This window comes from Scatophagus argus, chromosome 14 (genome assembly GCF_020382885.2).
Source record: "Scatophagus argus isolate fScaArg1 chromosome 14, fScaArg1.pri, whole genome shotgun sequence".
NCBI classification, from domain to species: domain Eukaryota; kingdom Metazoa; phylum Chordata; class Actinopteri; family Scatophagidae; genus Scatophagus; species Scatophagus argus.
In genome coordinates, this window is record NC_058506.1 from 19394818 (window position 1) to 19416804 (window position 21987).

Genomic DNA, 21987 nt, shown 5'->3' on the forward strand with positions numbered 1-21987 from the left:
GGCTCCACCTCCCAATCACTACTGCACAGACTCTGGCTCCAAATGATGTCACCAGAACAAGGTCGTATCTGGGACGTTTTGGCTTCACTTTGCCTTACTTTGAGAGGAAGAGAACAAAAGAAGAATTGTAAATCCTCATCCAATTAAAGTGAATATAATTTGAAACTGTGAAGTCAATGTAATCCACAGCACCAAAACTTTCTAACATAGCTGTATTCTGCAGAATGGCAACCTTAACAGCTGATTTGATATGGAAGCAAAGCAAATCGAGACAACTGACATTATCACCTTAATGTGAACGTTCATACAGCAGAACTGAACTCAGAGATGGGAGAGGGAGGGGGCAGAGAGGCAGGAGTGAGAGGAAGAGGAGGAGGAGGGGTCACTGGTGTGTGTGTGTGTGTGAGAGAGAGAGAGAGAGAGAGAGAGAGAGAGAGGGAGTGAGAGAGAGAGCATCCAGCTCTCAGTCATTCATCTCTCGGGGAGAGGAGAGGAAACTACAACAGGACGGGAAAAGAAACAGTTCTGAGTGCGGGAAAAAAGGGACAAGTTCTGCATTCATCCTCTGACTTCAGAAGCCTCCTCCAGCTGCAGTTTTCTTTTTCATTATCAACACCCCAAAATACTGCGCTGCTGCAAGTATTTCACATCGCTCCTTCTACTCCGGGGTGGGGATACTTCCAGTTCTGCTCCTCCTGCGACCGAGGACACTTTTCCCTCTCTGCAAACTGCAGATTGAACAATCAAACTGCAAAAGCAGTGCCCGTCTCGATAAGCATCTCTCGCAACCTTTTTACGACTTGCACAGAGAGACAGGAGTGCTTCCATGCAGCGTGGGTAAAGGAACTGGTTTTTAGGAGGGTGTAGGTGTAAGAGGAGGAGGAGGAGGAGGAGGAGGAGGAGGAGAAGGAGGAGGTGACTCCGGGAGGACGCTCGGGAACCGGAGCGCTCCTCGGAGAACTCCGGGAAGAGGACGAGGAAGAGGAGGGTGCGTCACGCTGAGAGAGAGAGAGAGAGAGAGAGAGAGAGAGAGAGAGAGCATCCTCCCAGCCTTCTCACTCCCTACAAACACACACCCGCAAGACAACAGAGCCGCAGGAATCTTATAAAATTACCGTGGAGGGATATCATACAAGTATTTTAGCAAAAAGAACCCCCTGCAGTACCGTAAAGTAAGATTAAAACATTACGAAAGTACGGATCATCACTGGGTTCCATAGTCATACTTCAAGCCGTCAAAGTGCTACTGTAGGGATATTTTAAGAATATCATAGAGTTTGTTTATCAGAAGCACACACACTCGCACACACACACAAACGGACACCCAGGACGCCGAACTCGCAACCACAGAATGGATCTCCCTCCAATCAGAGGTAAGCATAAATTCATCCTGTCGCCATCCGATCTGCTGATGAACTATTGATGATTTGCATGACCTTGGAAATCAAACAATTCCATTGGGATTTTTTTGATGCAGTGTGGAATTATTCAGAAGAGTTGTTTAGCTCTGCAAACGGTCTTTGCATCTTGGAAAAGGATTTTGTTTTATGGTTTTTTTACTTCATATTTTGGCAGCAGCTGTAGCAAGTGTACAGATTTCTCTTCAGGACAACACTTTCAACTGCAGAAGTCCAATGGAAATGTGTCAGCAGTGATGTAAACTCACTGGGAATTTGGAAACCCGATGCAGATGGATAGAATAGTTTTCATTTCAGTTTCATGGCTGTCCTGACTTGTCTATAGAAAATGGAAGAAAAACCACTAAGAATTTTGCAAATTAGAAAAAATTCTAATAAGGCCAAACAAAAACGAACATTTAAGCTCACAAGATTTGGTTTAATATAAAACAGAAGTGCTTGCAACTTGATGTTTATTTCCTTATCCAAAAGTTTTCTTTTGGATTTACCTGCTCTGTGTGATCCCGTGTTGGTTTCGAGAGAAAAGGTGAAGAAGAGCATAGAACTGTTTCAAGCCTTCACACAACTAATCCAGACCAGCAGCAGGAAGCTGCCTCTTAAATATCTTGTTATCTGGTATCTTACTTCTGGGAGGAGAATAAGTCAAAGACAAGTCAAGTCGTTTTATCGTTTTTAAACGATGTCTCTGCTTTATAATTACAATTGCTTCCCAGCTTTTCTCTTGAGTGCTCAATCCATTCGGGCCTAAATATCACAGTGTGGATGAGTGAAGTGATGGTCTCTGGCTCAGAGTGGATCAAATTATCGTTTTAGTTGTGAAGGAGTCACGCTGACAGTCTTTTTACCGACTTCTGGCAACTTTAAACAAATTCCTTTGAATCACTGGAAGACTTGTGAGAGCGCATTTCTGCATGAGCGAAACAGCCATCAGTATTAACCGATTGTTGGGCCGCGTGTTAATATTGGAGCGTGTGTTTTAGCAGATTGTGCGTGCGTGCATGTGTGTGTAACCGTGATGGGGACATGTGGGATTGATTGTCCTCAAGGTCGGATGCAGAATGTCAATACCCATCTCCGCTGGGGTGGGACTGGAGGGGCGGGTGGGTGAGCAAACGATGGGACGGACCGACGAGGGGTGAGAGCAGGGAGAGAGGGAGAGAGAGAGAGAGAGAGAAAGAAAGTGAATGGGATGGGAGTTGGGCGGAGGGACTGAACAGAGATGGATGGATGAGAAGGGAGGGGACAGTATATGCGGGGTGGAGGAATATGGCAGATAGATGACTGAATGATGAAATGGGTGGATGGTTAGAGGGACAGAGAGAGGGAGGGGATGAATGGAGGATGGAAGCGTTTTTTTTTTTTTTTTTAATGCCACAGAAAGGGAGCTAATGCACCGACTAATGCACTGAAGGACCACAAACTTGTGGACAGAGAGAAAGAGAAAAGATGCCCAGAAAAGAAACAGCCCGGACTTAAGCAGCACGAAAGAAAAGAACGATATGTCTTCTTGACATGTTCAGAAACAGTCAGCTGTACAGGTCTGAGACCTCTCTGTTTAGTCGATGTTTGCCGCTGCACAGAAAGTCAAGTCTTTTCAAGTGTTTGGACAAAACAAAAATGGAACTGAATTATTTCCAGGATGATGAGGAAATAATCCCAAAAGGAACAAATCCTGTTCCAGTACACATACTACAATACTAGTTCATACACTGCAGTCTGCAAAGGACGTATGAGCAAGTTCAAGAAGTAGTAGCATATCCTGATTGTCTATCCTAACAGCACATACTTTGTAAGAGGAGCTGCAGTACATACAGAGAGTGAAAATGAAAAAATATGCAGCGATGGAAATGTACATCACTACTAACAAGAAATCTGAAGGAATGTTGCAGTTGGCAACCATCAGCCATCACCAGCTTTTGTTATTTCAGTCTGTCTCTTGCGGTTTAATAAACGCTGCTTTTTTAAGAACATGTGAAGGCTGAATAAATTACCTGTTCAAATCCATAAGGAGACGAGCCCTACTGCATGACTTTCTGATTTCTGTCGTGTCATGTTTAACAAGTGGTAAACTTGGGAAAGAGTTTAATGGACGAATCTCTAAGGCTACAGTACCGCTTGATCGCCTCAACTCTTCCCTCTTCACCCACTACAGACGCGGTCATGAAATTGGATTTTTAATGCAAAGTTGTGAACTCGTCAAATTTACTTCATACAACAGGAACATTTACAATAAGACTGTGGGTGGTACCAGCTGAACCCCTCTGCTCTAGACCTCTACTGAGGTACCAAGCACACTGACCCAATACGAGAAGGTGGATTTTAAACACAGCAGACCACCGATTGGTTAGTCCAGAGTCGTCTCATTGTCCACGCTCTGATGTACGATTTCTGAAGTCTCCTGTATTGTCAGCAGTTTTTAGTCATGCTGCTTGCAGCCTTTTCTCAGACTTGATTATAAGGCTACAAGCTCTGGATCACGTGAGAGGTAAGATCCCTGAAACAAAGAGAGATTAAATAGTGACAGCTGCGTGGGATTAAGCCAAATATCTTCATTTCGTTTAGTCCCAAACTCAAGCGAACTACAGCTATTTCTTCATTACATTCACTGGATCAGGTTATTCCCAGAGCCAACATTCAGGGTCTCTGCAGGTAACCGAGTCAGTGTTGTTAATCCAGCATCAGTGTGGTGGTGAGAATTGTGCACCTGTAACCACACCCAGCGGTGATGTCACAGGTGAGCTCAGCACCCTGTGACATCACCACTGCAGCAAGGTGAGGAACTAAACAGAGGAAACTGGATTTTCAGGAGGTGTCAAGTTACTCTTTAAAAGACAAAACAATGGCACTGAATATCCAAATACAATCTGGTGAGCAGGATGTTATTTCTCACACTTTGAGTACTGACAGAAAGTAAAACCTTAGCAGCTTAAGTCTGTCCTATGCTGAGAGCACATCATGTTCCTTTAATGACAGTCCAAAAACCAGGATGAATGTGGAAAAACCGGATCTCACTTTACATTTTATTATCGCTTTGATTCAGCCTAATGGGCTGCGTGGACTATTACATGACAGTCTGGTTTTATTCAATTTTGGCTGAATGTGTTGTCAGATAATAATATCCAAAAAACGACTCCTACTTCCGCCCCAGCTCTCTGTCTTTTTGGTTGGACTTGTGTTTCTTATCGCTCCCTCTTCATCTGGCTACACCACTTTCATTTTTATCCTTATTAGTCTCACCATCCCTCACTCATTCACTGCCTCTTTCCTTCCTCTCTCCACTCTTGCCCCCCGCCCCCCCCTGCCTGGACTTGCTGGTCTGCAGTGTCTATTTCAGTCTTTCCGTTGGGGTCAGATTCGGCACATCCGGTATCTCATCCAGTTTATTGTCATTCAATCCTGCTGTGCTCCCGGAGGGCATCAGGAGGAAGGCCCCTGGGTCTTAGTGCCTGACGGGCCTCTCTCTCTCTCTCTCTCTCTCTCTCACACACACACACACACACACAGAGTCATAGACCCAGAGAAGCTGGCAGCGCTGTCGTCAAATATGTTGACCTTCTGAATCTGATGGCTTATGCATATACAGAACTCACGATTTTATCCGCTTTCTTCTAATTGACAGACAAGCAAATTCGCCCCCCTTCAGGTGTGACCTCATTTCAGAGAAAAAAATCTGTACAGTGGCTAAAGGCGAGAGCAAAATAATTTATTGATCCTGTTTGAATTGTGCCGTGAACTACAAATAAGATGTCGATTCATCTAAAGAAAGTCACAGTTTGCCATGAAACAGTTTAGATAAAAGGCAAAATCATAACAGGTGAGACTACACACCTGACAGTCGAGCAAGTGACGCCATGGTGACGTTCGTTTTGATGCCTGAGACCCAAACAGTGGGAGGCCAAGGGGAACCTCGTGTTTGTAGATGAGAAAAAGTATCCTACAACCTGGGATGAAAATATGTTGGTTGTTCTTATATGTGATTTATTCAGGACACAACTAAAGCCTCATTCAGCCCCATTTCTGACCCGAGGAGAAGCCGACCAATTGCAAAGCCTATCATTACAATATTTCTGTGTGCTGTGCGACTGATTTGGATACACACAGAGCTTTTAATGTGTAGTCGTGTATTTCTTAGGGCTGCATGTGGGGACTCATGCCTTCAGTATTAGTAAAATCCTTTCTACAGAACTGTAGACTTTCTTGCAATCAAAATTGCTTAGTCTTTAATGAGATTAAATTAAGATTATCTTCTGAAAAAGCTAAAAAAAAAAAGAAAAAAAAAAAAAAGAAAAGCAGACGTGTTGCTTCAAACTACCTCTTAGGTTATTTGTTTACTGTGATGGTCACTGCTGAGCTGCACTTGTCAAGCATTGTGTCTTGTTAATAACAGAAGACTCAAAGAATATGATTACAACTTTGGAGAGAGCAAGAAAGACACAAAAGGAAACGACACAGGCCAAAAATCAGGGAAGAGCCAAAAAAGTGAAGGGAGTAAAGGACAGGACAGCAGAAAATGTATGAAAGGAGAGAGTGAAGGGAGGCGTTGAAGGTGAGGGGAGGAGAGGAGAGGATGTGAGAGGGAGGGAGGACAGAGGAGAAGACAGGAGAGGAAGAGGGCAACCCCTCCTCATTCCAAGGCGAAGGGTCACTGCAGTCAGTTTTAAAATAGCCCGAAACCATGATGTCATTGAGAAGAGATGCAGCGATGCTCCGTCCATTAAACTCAACTGACCATCAGCAGGTCGAGTCCAGACTCAGCGGAAGTTAGGGAGTCAGCGGACAGACAGGAGGTCGGCAGTTTATTGCCCTCCTTTTACTTTCACATTTCAAGCAGACTCATGAGGCGATAAGCTTTTCAATCACATACTCTGAACCAACATGATGATTTAAAGTAATGTGCTCGTTACCACAGCGCAAGCAGACGAGAAGGAGGTGACATAAGGAGTTTTTAGCACTGGCTCACGCAAATGTTTTCGCTCACGTTCAGAGATAAAGTTCTTCTTCTTTAGAGAGAAATAAAACAAGCTTCTGCAGAACTCACCACACAGATTTACTCCTGTTGAACAACCACTCTGCTTTAAGGTGGAAGAACACAACATAAAACGTGCAGGTTAGCGGACAGTTTGCTGCAGGTCTGTTGGTGCCGACTGAAACTCCACTAAAAAGACTGAACAGACTTGTGAAGCACAAAGCACTTTGTCAACAATCCGACAGTTTTCATCCCACAGAATGCAGTTTATAACTAACATTTCTGCCTACAGCAGGCAAGAGAAAGTACTTAGGACTTTTATGAATCAACCTGAAGACAAATGAATTCTGTGAGTTTTGCAAAGCATGAATGGTGACATTTATAATGCAGACAGAAGCATCAGTGAAAACCTGGCGGTGTAGATGGTGATTGGGCAGCAGGGAGAGTGAATACAGTGTGTTTTTGTGGAGTGATGGAGCAGGAGTGTGTGTGTGTGTGTGTCCCAGGGCAGAGGCTCAGTCATTACTGATACTCCCCCAGCTCAGAGGTCCATCCTCAGGTTACCACCGACAGCCTCTTGAAACACCAACTCTCTTTTTCTCTCTGTGACCGTTTCCCTCTCGGTTTCTTTCACTTCACTGACTTTCATTTTTACATTTTATAGTAGCATAGTAGCTGACGAGAAACCAAATATTAGGAGTCAAAAGAAAATTAACACCAACATCCTGTTGTCTCAGTTTCCTTGTTGTTCCTGCACAATGACTTTAACCTGTCACGCTGCTGTTGAGCACCAGCTTCAGGCAGCGACACACCGAGGGTGGATGCTTCCACCACCCGCTCTCCTGTGAGCCAGTAAAACACTCACTGTGCTGCAGGCCGTGTTGCTTCAGTTTTAGCCTGTTCTGAACCCACTTGCCCAGATGTTTGTTTTTGCAGACACAAAAATTTCTCGATCTGTAGAATTTGGTGAGAACGGAGTAGAACGACCAATCATAAATGCTGTTTATTTGTTGTATTATTTCTACTGCGTAATCATGGCAGAAACAGAATGATCCGGGTTGTTTTTGTTTACTGCCACCTGTTGATCGGTTGAACAGTGTGAAGCTACTAGAAGGCCTGTACATCATCTCACTCATGTTTGCATGTGCATCCATGTGCACACCCACGACATAAACAAATCAGGGACCCACTGGAAGAAAAACAGCTGGAGATCTAAACCTCCACAGTGACATAAAGAAAAACACCAACACACGGTGCATTCAGTTTCTCCTGTAATGTGAGAGGGGAGGTGCTGCCTGCCTCCTCCATCCCCTAACGGCTCTCATCCCAGCTGTTGTTGCCAGAGGGCTGATAACAGACACTCCCCAGCACAGGCAGACTGAGCATCACCACCAAAAACAACTGCAGCCCTCAGCGTGGCCAGTCAGCACAGCCGGTTCGGGTCATGTGCCGATGTTTTCCTCCCCAGTGCAGGCGAGAATTATTTAAAAATACAAATGAGTGTAAAGAGAACAGTTTGTATCTCCTTACCTGCATTTGTGGTAAAAAATACAATGCTGATCACTGATGTCAAAACTACCAACTCCCATTTTCAGTGATGCTCAGGCAAAACCGTTTACAGAGAAAGATTTTGTGGTGTAATAGGATGACATTCGGTTTTGAAAGTTTTATACTTTCAGTCTGGATTAATCTGATGTTTCTTTCCTTGGATTCATCTGTTCATAGTTTGGTTGATAAAAAGTAAGAAAAAAAAGGGTCATTAATGATGGTTTTAAGTGTTGTTGTTGTTTGGACCGGACATCACTTCAAAACCCAAAGTTAGTTGATTTGTTTCAAAACTGTTGCTTTATTTTCTGATGATCAGCTCATCAATTAATTGATTCGTTGGTTTGTTTTACTGGACTTCAAATTCCGCTGTATTTTGCCATCCTAGATGCTACATTCTCTAACGTTTTGACATGACTTGCAGTATTTGTGCCACGTTCGGGTTTGGCAGCGGTTAGCTTAACCACTCAGTAAATATGAGGTCACGAAAATGGACGGCAGGCCTCTTCTTTTTAACAATTAGATGGTCTGATAGGCAGGCAGAGCATGAGCGAGCCACGGCCACCGCTCTGCCTGATGAGATTAGTCACCAGGACTTCTCCTCTCTCCTCAGACTAATTTGAAAATGCATCCTCATTTAACCAACCTGGGCCTCCTTATCTGCTCCCTCATAGCTGGACCTCCGAGTGGTAGATGCAGAGAGACGCCAGAGGGTAGTGCACCTTAATGCTCAGCCTGCCAAAATGTGTTCACAAGACTCTCTGCGGAAAGCCTGGAGGACAGGAAGAGTTTTTTTTGTTCTGTTTTGTTTTTACAGCCCGACTCGCTAATCACCTCCCCTGCCCTCCCAGTGATGGATTGCCGCTCTTGGGTTTCGGCCACGTCTCCCGTCTCCTCTCTTATTGCTTTTTGTGCTGCATTTTCCTGCATTCTGTCTCTTCTCTCATTTCTGTATGACCGTTTGGCTGTTCATAAAAGAGCAGTAATTCAGTGTGATCATCAGTCAAAGCATCTCACGACAAGATGACTTTTTACATAACTCTATGGCAAATATATTTTAAAAATGAAAAGGATCTGATCTAGTCTTATTACCATCATACCAGCGTTTCACTGTCGATATCTGTAGAATATGCCAAGTGAAAGGCAGTATTTTAGGTGCTCTGCCTCTATCTGAACATCATGTCATCATTGTTGATCATTATTAAAGGCAAACTCCATATAGAAAGACTGGGCTGGTGGTCTCAAGTTTGGGCTGTGGTCACACTTTGATGTAATGAAAATGACTGTGTGAACACAGAAAAAACTGGCTTGAATGAGAAATTTAAACAACACGTGACGAGGACGACATGTCGGATTGTTTTGTAAAGTTCCAAAAAACATGTATGCAGCTCACCCAGCCGGCTGTTTCTATGTGAAAGGTGTGGAGTTCAGATGCTGGTCGACACTCAGACAGTCACTCTGTTTGAAGAGCACTGACACATCAACATTTACAACAGTCTTTTCCACAGGGACCTGTCCTCTCGCAGAGGACGGTAACGCGTGGCTTCGCTATCAGATGACCCCCATTAAACTAAAAAACAAGGAGGGAGAAGATAGTGAATGGTCGGTCCTCGATGCACATAAAACACAACAGTGTATTACGACTGTATCTGTGTTCACATGGACGTGGCCTGCTGCTCCCCCTTACCTCCCTCCTCCATCTAATCTCATGATCTGAGCTGCTTTAAATGCATTTCCATTTGGCCTCATTACTCTCTGAGAGGACTGGCACCATGTGAGGAGCGAGCCAGCTCCCCCTTGGCCACTTGGCAAGACTGCAGTTTCTTTGTGTATGTATAGCTGAGTGTGTGTGTGTGTGTGTGTGTGTGTGTGTGTGTGTGTGCACATGCTGTATATGAGTGTATACCTGCATGCTGGTTGGTGATGCTTTCTGGCTTTCTCCTTACACAGAAGAAAAGCATTTTAACCTTTCAAGGCGAGAATCAGATCCATCAAGGTCTCCTTCCAAATTTCTGTCTCTTCATTCAGGCCCCATCGGATGTCTGAGCAGGGACTCAGTTGAGCTGTTTATTCAACAAGACTTGAGCCTTTTATTTAATTTAGCCTTTCCTGCTCATGCATTTACTGCACTCAAAAGCAAACTGTTGTTACCTTTTAAGCATTTAGTTGCAAGCTTACCCACCATGACAAAGAGTACACGGCAAACTACATGTGATATCTGATGCGAACAGAGCGAGCGGTGAAAATAGTTCAGTAGTTCAGCAATAAGTTAAGACTGTGTGACTCTACTCAGTGTTAATCTTTTCTCAGATAAATTATAAAAAAGAAAAGAAAAGTCTGGGTGTCACAGAGGTGGGACAAGCCGGCAAAATCCACCACAGAGGTGGGATCAGTTCGTCCAGTTTACAGTTGTGTAACCATGCAGATGTTCTGGCTTTAAGCCAAAAGGTTTGGAGATATTTGCTTATGAGATTTCAAGAGTTAGAAATATATATATATATTTTTAAAAAACCTCATCTTTCCGGAAACTGCAGGGTTATACTCCAGACAGTCCACACAGTTTGAGTTGGCACTGATGTTTTTGTAGGCAGACACACTGGCTTCAGCACTGAGCAGTGGTTGCTGTTCGGTTAGAACCGCGGAACAAAACTCAGCGTACTTTGTATTTAACAGCTTTTCTAAAATAAGACTTCTTTTCAATGAGATTTTGATTCACTTGCTTGAGCGGTCTTGTAAAACCCTGCAGAAACTCCAACCCTTCCACAGGAAACATGTTGATTCATAGCCGAAAATCTGATGTTACAGTTTCTCTATCATCTAACTAGCCGGGCGACGCTGCCATCCTCTCTGTGTGCAGGTGGGTTTCCTCCGTGGCAGCAGCAGCTGTGTTCGACAGATGCTAAATTACAGTGTGGACCTCATGGTCGTATCTCTGACTCTGGCAGGCTAATAATAGCATTAGCCAGAGCAGTGGAGAACCTCAGCGGTCGTGATCACGTGGCTGATGGTTGTGTGGAGGCTGTGCAGCCAAAATCTCTCTCTGCTCACATATTGGGGAAGTAACATGTAGGCTACTGTTTGCTGTATGTAATGTACTGTCCGCTTTGTGGAAATAACAGGCAAAATTCCTCATTTGTTAGTTTTCTAACCATTATGTGTTTTTTATTACTCTTGATTTAGTTGTAGTCTGAAAGCAGCAGGGTTTTTCTTGCTTTCCCACATTACAACGTCACGACAAAGACTTTATGACACAAATAAATGACCCAATGATTGTTTGCTCAGAAACTCAGATTTTCAGTAAAGTGAATACAACTTGCACTTGTCTGTGTAATAACGGGCCTGTCTGATTAAGAATGAAAATCAAAGTCAAATCGGCAGATCAGTATCGCTAACCACTACTGCTTCTTTTCTCTGTGTACGTGCAGGTTTATCTGATGTGCCGTGAGAGTTGGGAGCACCTTGCCCCAGCCCCGGCCTGCAGCCCTGGTGCAACCCAGCCTGGCTCACCAGGATGGACCCTGCTCATTCCGTCAGGGTGGAGCTGGACGGACTGGACCTCCAGCAGGTCCCTGTGCTGTCGCTCGACCAGATCCGGCTCATCCGGGCCAACAATGACTATGTGGAGAGGCCCGTGGTGCTGGAACCGGCATCTCAGTCCGGATTTTTCCAGTACCCCCAGCCTTCCGGCCACTCGGCTATGCCCCGAAGCCAAAGTCAGCAGCAGCATGCTCACCTGTCCCACCTGAGCCGTTCCAGTACCATAAGCTCTTCCATGTCTCGGACCAGTGCCACTTCAGACCAGCGGCTATTGGCAGGTTTGACGCCATCTCACTCTGGACTAGGTTCAGTGGTCCGTTCTCAGCCTAAAGGAGAAATCAAGCCTGATGTTTCTTTCGGTAAAGGCCTGACAGAGGATGAAGCAGAGATGGGCCTTCATTTGTTCATCTGCGAGCAGTGTGGTCGCTGTAAGTGCCAAGAGTGCTGTGCCCCTCGCCGCCTGCCTTCCTGCTGGGCCTGTGGACAGCGCTGTCTGTGCTCTGCAGAAAGCGCCGTGGAGTATGGCACCTGCTTGTGCTGTGTTAAAGGCCTGTTTTACCACTGCTCCGCCCAGGATGATGAGGATAACTGTGCAGACCGGCCATGTTCCTGCACTCCAGGCCACGCCTGTGCCCGCTGGGGCACCATGGGGCTGCTGGCACTCTGCCTGCCCTGCCTCTGCTGCTACCCCCCTGCCAGGCTGTGCCTTGCCCTGTGCCAGTGTGCCCACGACCGTGCCACACGGCCCGGCTGCAGGTGCAGCAACACCAACACTGTGTGCCGCAAGATTTCCGCCTCCAACCCCAACCCCGGTCATCCCTCGCTCCGTAGCAAGGCCCTGGAGAAGCCCTTATGACAGGCCTGGATGGGGGCCAGGTAGATCTATTTCCTGTCAGCAGTCGCCAAAGCAGCGCTGCGGCCAGTGCCGCAGCAGACGTTGTGATAACAATGCCATTGTGACCCATCTACCTACGTATGACAAGCCAACCAATCAACCAACCCACCATACAGTGTTGTTCACCTAACGTACCTTGAATTTACTTCTTCTCCAGCTCAGGTGGGACCAAAGCTTTACTGTGCCTGTTCATGCCTAAAACAAAAAGAAGAAGAAGAAGAAGAAGAAGCTTTGCTGGACTACCCTTCAACCTTAACCAAGACTTTCAGACAGAAATATCTGCCTTCTAAGGTGTAATCTGGACGTGTTAAAATCTATTTATTTATTGTTGAACTTCTTTCCTGCTCACACTTTGCAAAGAGAGCGCACAGAGCACAGAGATGGGCCATAGACTAAATCAGGAAGGAAAAACGCCCGTGGCAACATGTATGTTCTGTGCCAACAGAGTTACTCATCTCTAGAAAGACAGAATCAGAGGAAACCTGGGAGATCGAGGACTTTGACCACAAAGACTTCGAGTAAAAGTCCACAAAAGGTTAAAGAGGAAAGAATGAAGAAATCAACAGGCCGTGATAAAATTCAGGCATAGAGCAAAGCATCAAGGCATAAAGTGAGAACAAAGACACTTGCAACACAAATGTAACAACACCAAAAAGGGACCATGCACTGTACTGACTGAGTGAATTTCAATGATATTAAGCTCATTTGTAAAAGGAAAAGCACTGTGAGGTAGACGGACAACATTTTCTCCGGCAGCCTAGAGCTGAATGGGGGATTATTTAACCAGAGGGAGGGTGCATTCATTGCAAGGCAGCGTGTGTGTGTGTGTGTGTGTGCGTGAGTGTGTGTGTGTGTGTGTGTCCTCCTAGTGTACAACAACTTGTGTATGAAGAGCCTGTGTGTATGTTGTTTTGTCAGCACAAGAAGCCTCCCTTGTTGTATTTTTAGCTGTGCTGCTTCAGTGGAGCTCTGAGGGGTCTGGTCGGGTTTCCTCACCAAGTCAGTCTGTCGCCAACCTCCCTCCTCTGACCGACCTCCTTCACTGCCCCCACCTCCATTCTCCTCTACTGATCCACTCTCCTCCCATTCTCAAGTCAAATGTTCTATTTCCCCTAACATCTCTGTGTCTCAGTCCATTAGTACCTTCAACCAGAATACCTAAGAGCAGCTTTAGTTTCGCGAAGCCAATTAGCCAATTAGCCAATTAGCCAATTAGCCAATTAGCCTTCCCCTAAGACCTAATAAAAATTAACCCAACTGCTTCTGGTAATGTGTAGAATTTGAGGGAGGAAAGCATGATAAGGAGCCTTCACAAAAAGGTATTGGCTCAATTGTCAGGATATTTTGAGGGTGGTGAAGGTATACAATTGCACCACCAACAAATCGAAACAATCCAGTTTCCCTGGAGATCAAGGATGACACAACACACACAGGAAAAATAAGTTTATGTGGCTTTGATGACCTCTGAATATCCCAGCGGTCTGTCAGGCTTAAGCCCACTGATTCTCAGAAGCACAAGCCTGGTACTCCTCCTGGATAGATACTCTGAGCAAGTGGCCAAAATCCTTCGCCACGAGGCTCAGGTTCATCTATGGGAGAAGTCCTTAAAACTGGATACACTCTGCCACAGCACTTTACAGCATGTTGCTCATAGGACAGAAGATGAAATACTTCCAGCAAGTGACACAGAAAGACAAAGATTTGGGAAATATTCCTCTCCCTCTCTCTCTATGGAAAGCGAAAGCCAGCTGACAAGAGACGTATGTTCCCCAACACGCCCATATATCCCTCCCGCCTCGTCCGTCTCTCTCCTCTTACGCTCAGAGGGCTAAAAGCCTCCAGTTCCCGGTCCATAGAGAGTTGATCAAACAGGCAATTAGCTTCATGATAGCTCTTAATGGGCCGGAGAAGAATGGAGCGTAGGAGGGAGGGAGGGAGGTGAGGGGACAGGATGAGGGGAGTTGTGGTGTTTGGCAGATGGACACAGCTGACGGGGAGAGAGGGATGCTGGGAAAAGGGAGGAAGGAGAGAGAGAGAGAGAGAGAGGTTGGATGAAGGGGAAGACAGGGAGGATGATGATGTAACCATTAAATCAGATGGAGCCCACGCGTGCTCTAAAACAATATAAAGAGCAGGATTTGTTGCTTTTGTCGCTTAAATTTCACTAAACTTAATCAGCATTCGGGCTCAAATTTAAGTAAAGGCAACAACAGTCAAGGAGTTAAAGCTGCTAAAAAAACAAACAACAGACACACACAGCGTCAGGTGTGTGCATGTACATGTTTTTAAGTGCGTGCGTGTGTGTGTGTATGTGTGTGTTCATGTTGGATGCATATGGGCTTTTCTGTGTGTCGAAGCACAGACACACACAAACTGACCTAATTTGTTAAATGTTACTTTGCTATATTTTTATATGTAAATATGGCCTATTAACGGTATAACTATTTTTATTCTGCTTTATTTTGTTTCTATGAGATTGATATAATTATGGCTGTTTTCCACTATAGTGAATATTTACTTATTTACCGTCCACTTGTGATCAAGTCAGGAACTTTTGGGGCAACTCAAATACTGCTCAGTGTTCTTATGTCTTGGTTTTGAGTCTTTTTGTCACTGAAGAAACAAAAAAGGCTCTGGCATCAGCTATCAAAAGCTAAGCTTCCCTCTTCTTTCTGCTGGCCTGAAAGCAAACAAACAAACAAAAAAGGAAGGATTTGTTAACATTTCTTACATCTGTGATCACTGCTGCATGCAGCACAGCGCTGGGTAACACTTTCATTTTTATGGAGTCTGTTATAACGCTTTATGACCACTTCCATAAACACACTTGATGCTTTCTGATGCACTATTGAACAGCCATAAAACTTTATGACGTATAATTTAATCTTATGGATGTCTGAGGCTTACAGTACCTTACAACTACCTATACACACCTCAGCCATCAGCTGTAGTAAGGACTCATTGGATTCTACAAGTGGATGCAGTATCATCCGTTATCATTGTTCATGTTCGGTAAAGTAAAGCACAAATCGATGCATCGATGACAATGCATGCCTCATCTCAGTGTCTCATTGTTTCATTGCATCACAGAAACTGTTGCTGAGAGTCCTATGTCTGCTTCAGAGGTTGTATCAGGTAACGTTGATCAACACAATCCCACAATCATGTGGCAGAGGTGTGAAATTAGGCAGGGTATGAACTTTGTTTCAACTCTCATTGTTTTTGTTCACTTCTTCACTTACATGCACTCTTTGGCCTGCAGATGTGGTTGGACATTTGAAGCCTAACGAGGCCTTATGGCTTGTAAAGGGCTTGACAGAACTTCTCTACAGATTCTTCAGTGAAGATCTGATGGCTTGCAGTACATTTGAAAGGTTGCACAGAGGATGAGGATATTCATCAACCAAAGCTATTCTCAATTCAAATGTAGATTCCAAATAATATAACAACCTATTTTTTTTAAATTCACTCATTCTGGTTTGTCTTAGTAGTTTTAATGTGCTGTTTTATTAAGTATGAATGTTGCCCCAAATGTTTCTGTGCTCTTCACCGATTTCACTTCAGTAGACGTGTTGGCAACTGTGGAGGACACACCCAGTTTATGTTTTTTCTCTTTTAACGTTGCAACTTTCTCCACTTACCTATGACATTATAATTATCATTATTATTAGAAGTATTGGCAACCAAAAATCATAATCTATGTAACTGATACTGCCCGATAACCGAGGGTGGCATGCCACATCCACATTAATGCTGATGAATTTGAAAACCTTTCTCCCCCCTGTATGTTCACTTTTCACCCACATTAAGCGTTTTCAACCACCCAAAGCAGAACCAGTGGACAAAAGAAAAACCAAAACAAAACCAAGCTTGTCGGAAACGCTGATGGCACATCCTATCCTGCATGCATGCTCTGCGAATGACAAACAACACTTCAGAAAGCAGCAGAAAAGCACATGGCGGCCATGTGCAGACGCCCCCGGTCCAACTGATCAGCCTGATAGATGAAACAAACATGTTTCTATTGTTGTGGTGTTTGAAAACAATAATGTGAACACAAACTTTCAAAAGGAAAACTTCTCAAATTTAAATGCATTGCTGTGGTCATGGCCCCAGATGGGTTCCACACACACACGCACACACACACACACACACACACACACACACACACACACACACACACACACACAGTGGCTAGATGACTTCACATCTTGGTGCTTGAGGATACGACTTGAGGAACATTTATTTGTACCCGGATTGTTTTCTATCTGAGCTGGATGAAAACTGCAAATTTTTAACTACTTACGTTTTATCTGAGTACAGAGAATAGCTTGTTCACAGTTGTTCAACCGTAATCGCTTTAGTATGCAAGGAGTACTACACTTACACACAGGGAGGTGCAAGTAGTGCATGGTGGCGTACGAGACAAATCGACTTCCAGCGATTGCACAGAGTCCAGTGTGTAGGATTTAGTGATGTGAGAGGCCCTCTTTAGAACCAGTGTTTGGTTCGTCCTTTCCGGGCTGCTGTAGAACCACGGCAGTTCAACACGGTAAACACCATGGAAGAGGACCTGCTCTCTGCAGATATAAAAGGCTCATCCAAAGTAACAAAAACACACCTATTGTTGGTGTCAGGTGATTATACACCAATGAAAACATAATTATGAACACTATATTCAATTTCTGCCCCTAAATCATACACACTGGACTTTAAATTAGTTATTTCACAAAGACGAGCACTGATAAGGGAGCTGGTTAGCCAGATGACGGAAGTAGAAAGAAATGAAGAACAGCTATTACAATTAGGGGACTTGCGAGTCTTAAATACTTTTAAAAAACACATTTTCAGGGTTTATTTTGGGAGGGGATTTACCTCTCGCTAAACTAAACTCATTGCTGTGCGCAACTTCCATACTTACCTCCTGCTAACCACGCTGTGTGTATCTTTATGTACAGATAAAGCGTTCAAATACAGGAATCTTTCATTTCCAAGATTTCCAAACTTTTCCAAACACATTTGCGACATTCCTTCCCGGGACCGGAGCTCACGTCGGGAACCTGTCTGATGCTGTACGTACGCAGGCTGCCACTATAACCAGTAAACTTCTCCTCTCGTGTCTTAGCAAGCATCGCTTTTGGTACAAATTGGCATCTTGTGTGTTGTAAAAGAATTTAAGGAGAGTATATGGAACAAATATATATAGAAATCTATCTAAAATGAATATATTATATATGGAACAATATTTCACACTTTCTGTTTCACTGCTGACATTGCTTCACGGATATTTATTTAAATGGTTGCAACGATGTTGAAAGCAGTAATCATGAGGATGGTGTTGAGTATTTATTTTGCAGTGGTCAGGGGAGATGAAGAGCACCAGTGTTGTTGTTGTTGTTGTTGTTGTTGTTGTTTGTCTTTTGATTTTGTTTCTTTATTCCTCTTGGTGTGGTGTGGCTGCTGCTACCCTCCTGGCTAAAGATGAACCAATAATAAAAAACAAAGGAGTTTCCAAACTGAACAAATGTCCACTTTGTGACTGACATAATGAGTCAATGTGCTGCTGCTCCATCCCTTCAATGAAGTGACACAGCATTACTGTGAGACATTAATACAACTGATGACTATGTTGTTTGGACGTTAAGAATACATTTAGGATCCTATCAGGTTAGTTACATGCACAATGTTTAAAAACTCTAATGATTCAACACCACATGTCACGTTTCCTGTTTTAGTCATGCATAGAAACCAGTGCTGGAGGTATTTACTGACCTGCAACAGCTGTAGCACTGGTCACTACACACACACACACATTTCTCATTGGCTTACATGAGTCCAATGCCAGAAAGACAGCTAAGAAGCCACAACACGAACATAAGACAACTTCAAGACAACAATCACACGGAGGTTCATTTCCTGATACCTGCCGTCCTCCTCTGCTTTTAGTGAGGCTGACAAACCACGCGAACATTCTTCAGCAGTCAATCCACTCAACATACCGAGAACAAAGCGATTATCAGCCCTCCACCTAACACGTTCTCAACCCAGGTCCTCAGGGCCCAGGCTCCTGAACGTCTCATCCAGACACACAAGGTATCCTTCAGCTTCTCGTGGCCTTTCTAAGATGATAAATGACACTTTAAGGAGTTGATCTGTGGAGTTTAAAGCTCTGCAACTGCCAGTCACCTGAAATGGAAAACAAAACCCGTCTGAAATAACTCCTCCCACCACACAACTGTTTGATCAAGCAAGCATTTACTGATTGTCTCCAGCAGATCACTAGAAATTAGCCGTTTCTGAAAGCTATGGACACAAATGAATTGTCTTTTTCTCTGCGGACACTGATAGAAATGATAAACTGGAGTGTGGTGAGATCTGGGTGAAGTCAAACAACAGTTTTATAAATGAGGCCCCCTGGTACTCCACTCCCCTCACTTTACTCTGTTGGGCCCATAAATAAGTAATCAAGGCTGGGTCACACTAATGGCTTCCCAGAGCAGTGGATACAGATGTGTGTGTGTGTGTGCCATGCAGAAACAGATGAGGGATTAATAGAGGAAGAGAAACGTGTGTGTTTATGTGCATGTGCAGCCTTGGAGGAAAAAAAAAAAGCACAGCCTTTCTGTTCATCATCTCAAATCAAAGTGCATTAAAGCAGAGCTCTTAGCATCTTCCACCCTTACACACTTCCCTCTGGAGCCTCACTCACACACACACACACACACACACACACACACACACACACACACACACACACACACACACCACGTGGATGTAATGCATGTACTCCTATGTACTGTACATATGTGATCAAACACAGATAAAAGTGCACACATATTCATGGAACACACACACACACACACTTTCATTTGTGATACACAAACACTAAGTGGATGGTGTGTGTGTGTGTGTGTCTCTACAAAATGTGATAGAGAAAAATAAATAATGCATGGACGGTTTCCTCCACAAGCTTTTACCAATAAACTCGTGCAGCAGCTCTGGGCTCCGATGTTCGAGTGCTGACCCTGTAAGCCTGACGTCCACCTGGTAGGCAGAAGGTTGCTGGTTCAATCGCGCTGCCCGCTGCTGTGTGTAAACATACAGTATGTGCAGGTGACAGGTAAACTGCGGTCGCTGACCTCTGACCCCTCTTGTGGGTACATGTGTTGAGTTGTTCAGTTGATGGAATTGATTTCATTTCTGCATACAGAACAACATGAAAGAAAATATTTGAAAAAGGAAGTTGAAATATCTCAAAGCTTTCGCAGTTTGGTGATAAAAAAAGGCTTCAGTCCAACGCAAAGTTAACAAATAAATCATGACGTACAAGAAGCATCACGTGACTTTGTGTTGTTCATGTTGAAATGTACATGAAACTGCCTTATTTCCACTACGTTTCCTGAAAGATTTTCATTCACTTGACCGTCGGGGCTCTTTTGAATGCATCACATTGTTGCATTCATGTTCTGGATGGAACACACATTAACATAACTGATTATCCAGATGGAAATTGGACTTTAGATTCTTAGAGAAACATGAAGAAACAGAAGTTAAACAACTGACAGAAAATGTCAGTAATACTTCACTGGGTGCCCACAGCTACAGCAGGCAGTGCAGGTGCTGCAGGTCAAAGTTTAGTCTGCAAATCTGTAAACTTTTCTCCATTTTAAAAGCTGTGAGCGTCCGCTTTCTGTATCTGTTAATACACATCTGAGAAACAAACGAATGTACTTTCCTTTACTAAAAGAAGCTCTCACTTCCTCCACTGCAGTGATGAGACAGGCTGATGAGCGACACCACTTACAGCCGTGACCTCTGACCCCGCTGTTAAAGCAGTAGGCATCCAGAGGTGAGGAGCCGCCCTCCACCCTGCCGACCTCCTACCCTCTCCAACTTGTGCATCCTCACTGTGGCCCTTGTTGTTCCTATACAGGCGCTGTGTTGGTGCGCCCTGAGAGTCGCCCTCACAGCGTCTCAGGGACAAAGCTGCCTGTCCGTCAAACACTCATACAGCTGTCAATCACCGCAACTGCTATTCTCCTGTGTGGACGCAGACGATACCGGAGCTCTGCTGTTGGTGAAGCTGAATCGGCCTCACACGCGCGCGCACACACACACACACACACACACACTCATAGCTGTCAACCAAAAAACACAGCAACAGAAATGGCGAAAGGTCAGGGTTGGCTACGAAGGAGCAGCCTGGGAGGAGGGAGGGTTTCAGGAGCCCTTTTTAAAAGATCCAGCAATACTGCCAAAGTTCAGATAGCATGTTGGCAATTTGGAAGCAACTGAAGCTTGACACTGGGTTCACAGTGACCCGAAGTGCTGTGATTTGTGAGCAGTAGCTTAGCACTTCATAGCGACTCTGCTGCTCTGCACGCGTAGAGCTGATAACCTCATCCATCTAAGCAACATTAAGCCAGCAGTAAGCTTTTTACCCTCCACTATGTTACGTTTTTCATACTATGAGGAAACAAATGCTATAATTCTGTGAAAACTTCAAGCCTTTTTGTCTGTTTTGATTGTGCTCTATGAATATAATGATCCAAGACACAAAATGGATTCAGATGGCTAAGGTACTGGCAGGGTGTTTGAAAAAGAAAAGAGGTCAAATCTCTGTGTGTGTGTGTGTGTGTGTGTGTGTGTGTGTGTGTGTGAGTGAGATATGATAGGAAGTCTGGGATTTGCATGCTTGGAAGGGAGGAAAGGATGAAGACAAGGAGGAGATACGAGGTGATATAGCTGTTTTTTTGCGCTGTATCATGTCCAGACTAAATATTAGAACCTCCTCCCAGTGTAACACAATGTAATTTAACATCCATCTGATGGCTGCTGTTATGGATGATGTGAGAGAAAGTTTTTTTCATCATCCTAACAGTTTAATTGGTTTATTAGCTCCACCCATGGGCGGCGGACACAACAGAAAATGTTGGTGGGACAATCACATGAGCTGAGCTCTCTTTTCAGATATGATTATCAAAGAAGGGACAAAATTCAGCGCTGCCTTAACGTCCGCTGAAAACGACGCTGTGTATACATGGACCAGCCAGTCTTCCATTTGTCAAACGCTGAGCCTTGGCCACAACAAGGGACCCGGTTGTTGGTTATCTGAGAAAAACTGCTTATGTCCCACTTCTCTGACAACAGTTTCCTCGTGTCCACTTTGTCTGAGGGCGAGGAGATCTTCCAACATCAAACCGCCTCCATCGCGAGCATTTGAGTTCATGGAGTTGGACTTGCGTACAGGAAACCAAGTTAGGAGAGAAACATCCAGGGAGCGAGGGAGGGCTTCACACAGCTGCAGGGATGGGGGAGGGTGGGAATGTTATCTGCAGGGGTCAAAAGGTCAGGAGAGAGGTTTTAACTCACTTCCTGTTTCTGCTGCTGGGATGACAAAACTCCTCTCCCGGCACTCTGGAATTCACATCCATCCATCCCTCCCTCCCACTCTCTCATTCTTCCGTCCCCTGTCCTGTCTTCAGCTCTTTCTCACTCCAGCAAATCACAATACCACGTCCCCCTGTTCAGAGACTTTCATCTAAATGTTAAACGTGGGATTTGGAAAAGCAGAGAGGAAAGGAAAAACATTTGATCTCTGTATTCGTGATTTTGCAGAAAACTGG

At 44.4% G+C, this 21987-nt stretch overlaps 1 protein-coding gene across 1 annotated transcript; it reads left to right on the top strand.

The window, feature by feature from the left end:
- The first annotated feature begins 427 nt into the window (after positions 1-427).
- On the top strand, positions 428-12329 carry LOC124070931 (protein sprouty homolog 3). Its single transcript, XM_046411280.1, has 2 exons — positions 428-1373; positions 11355-12329. The coding sequence occupies exon 2, from the start codon at positions 11441-11443 to the stop codon at positions 12320-12322; it is 882 nt and encodes a 293-aa protein (XP_046267236.1). The 5' UTR covers positions 428-1373; positions 11355-11440; the 3' UTR covers positions 12323-12329.
- Positions 12330-21987: the final 9658 nt, after the last annotated feature.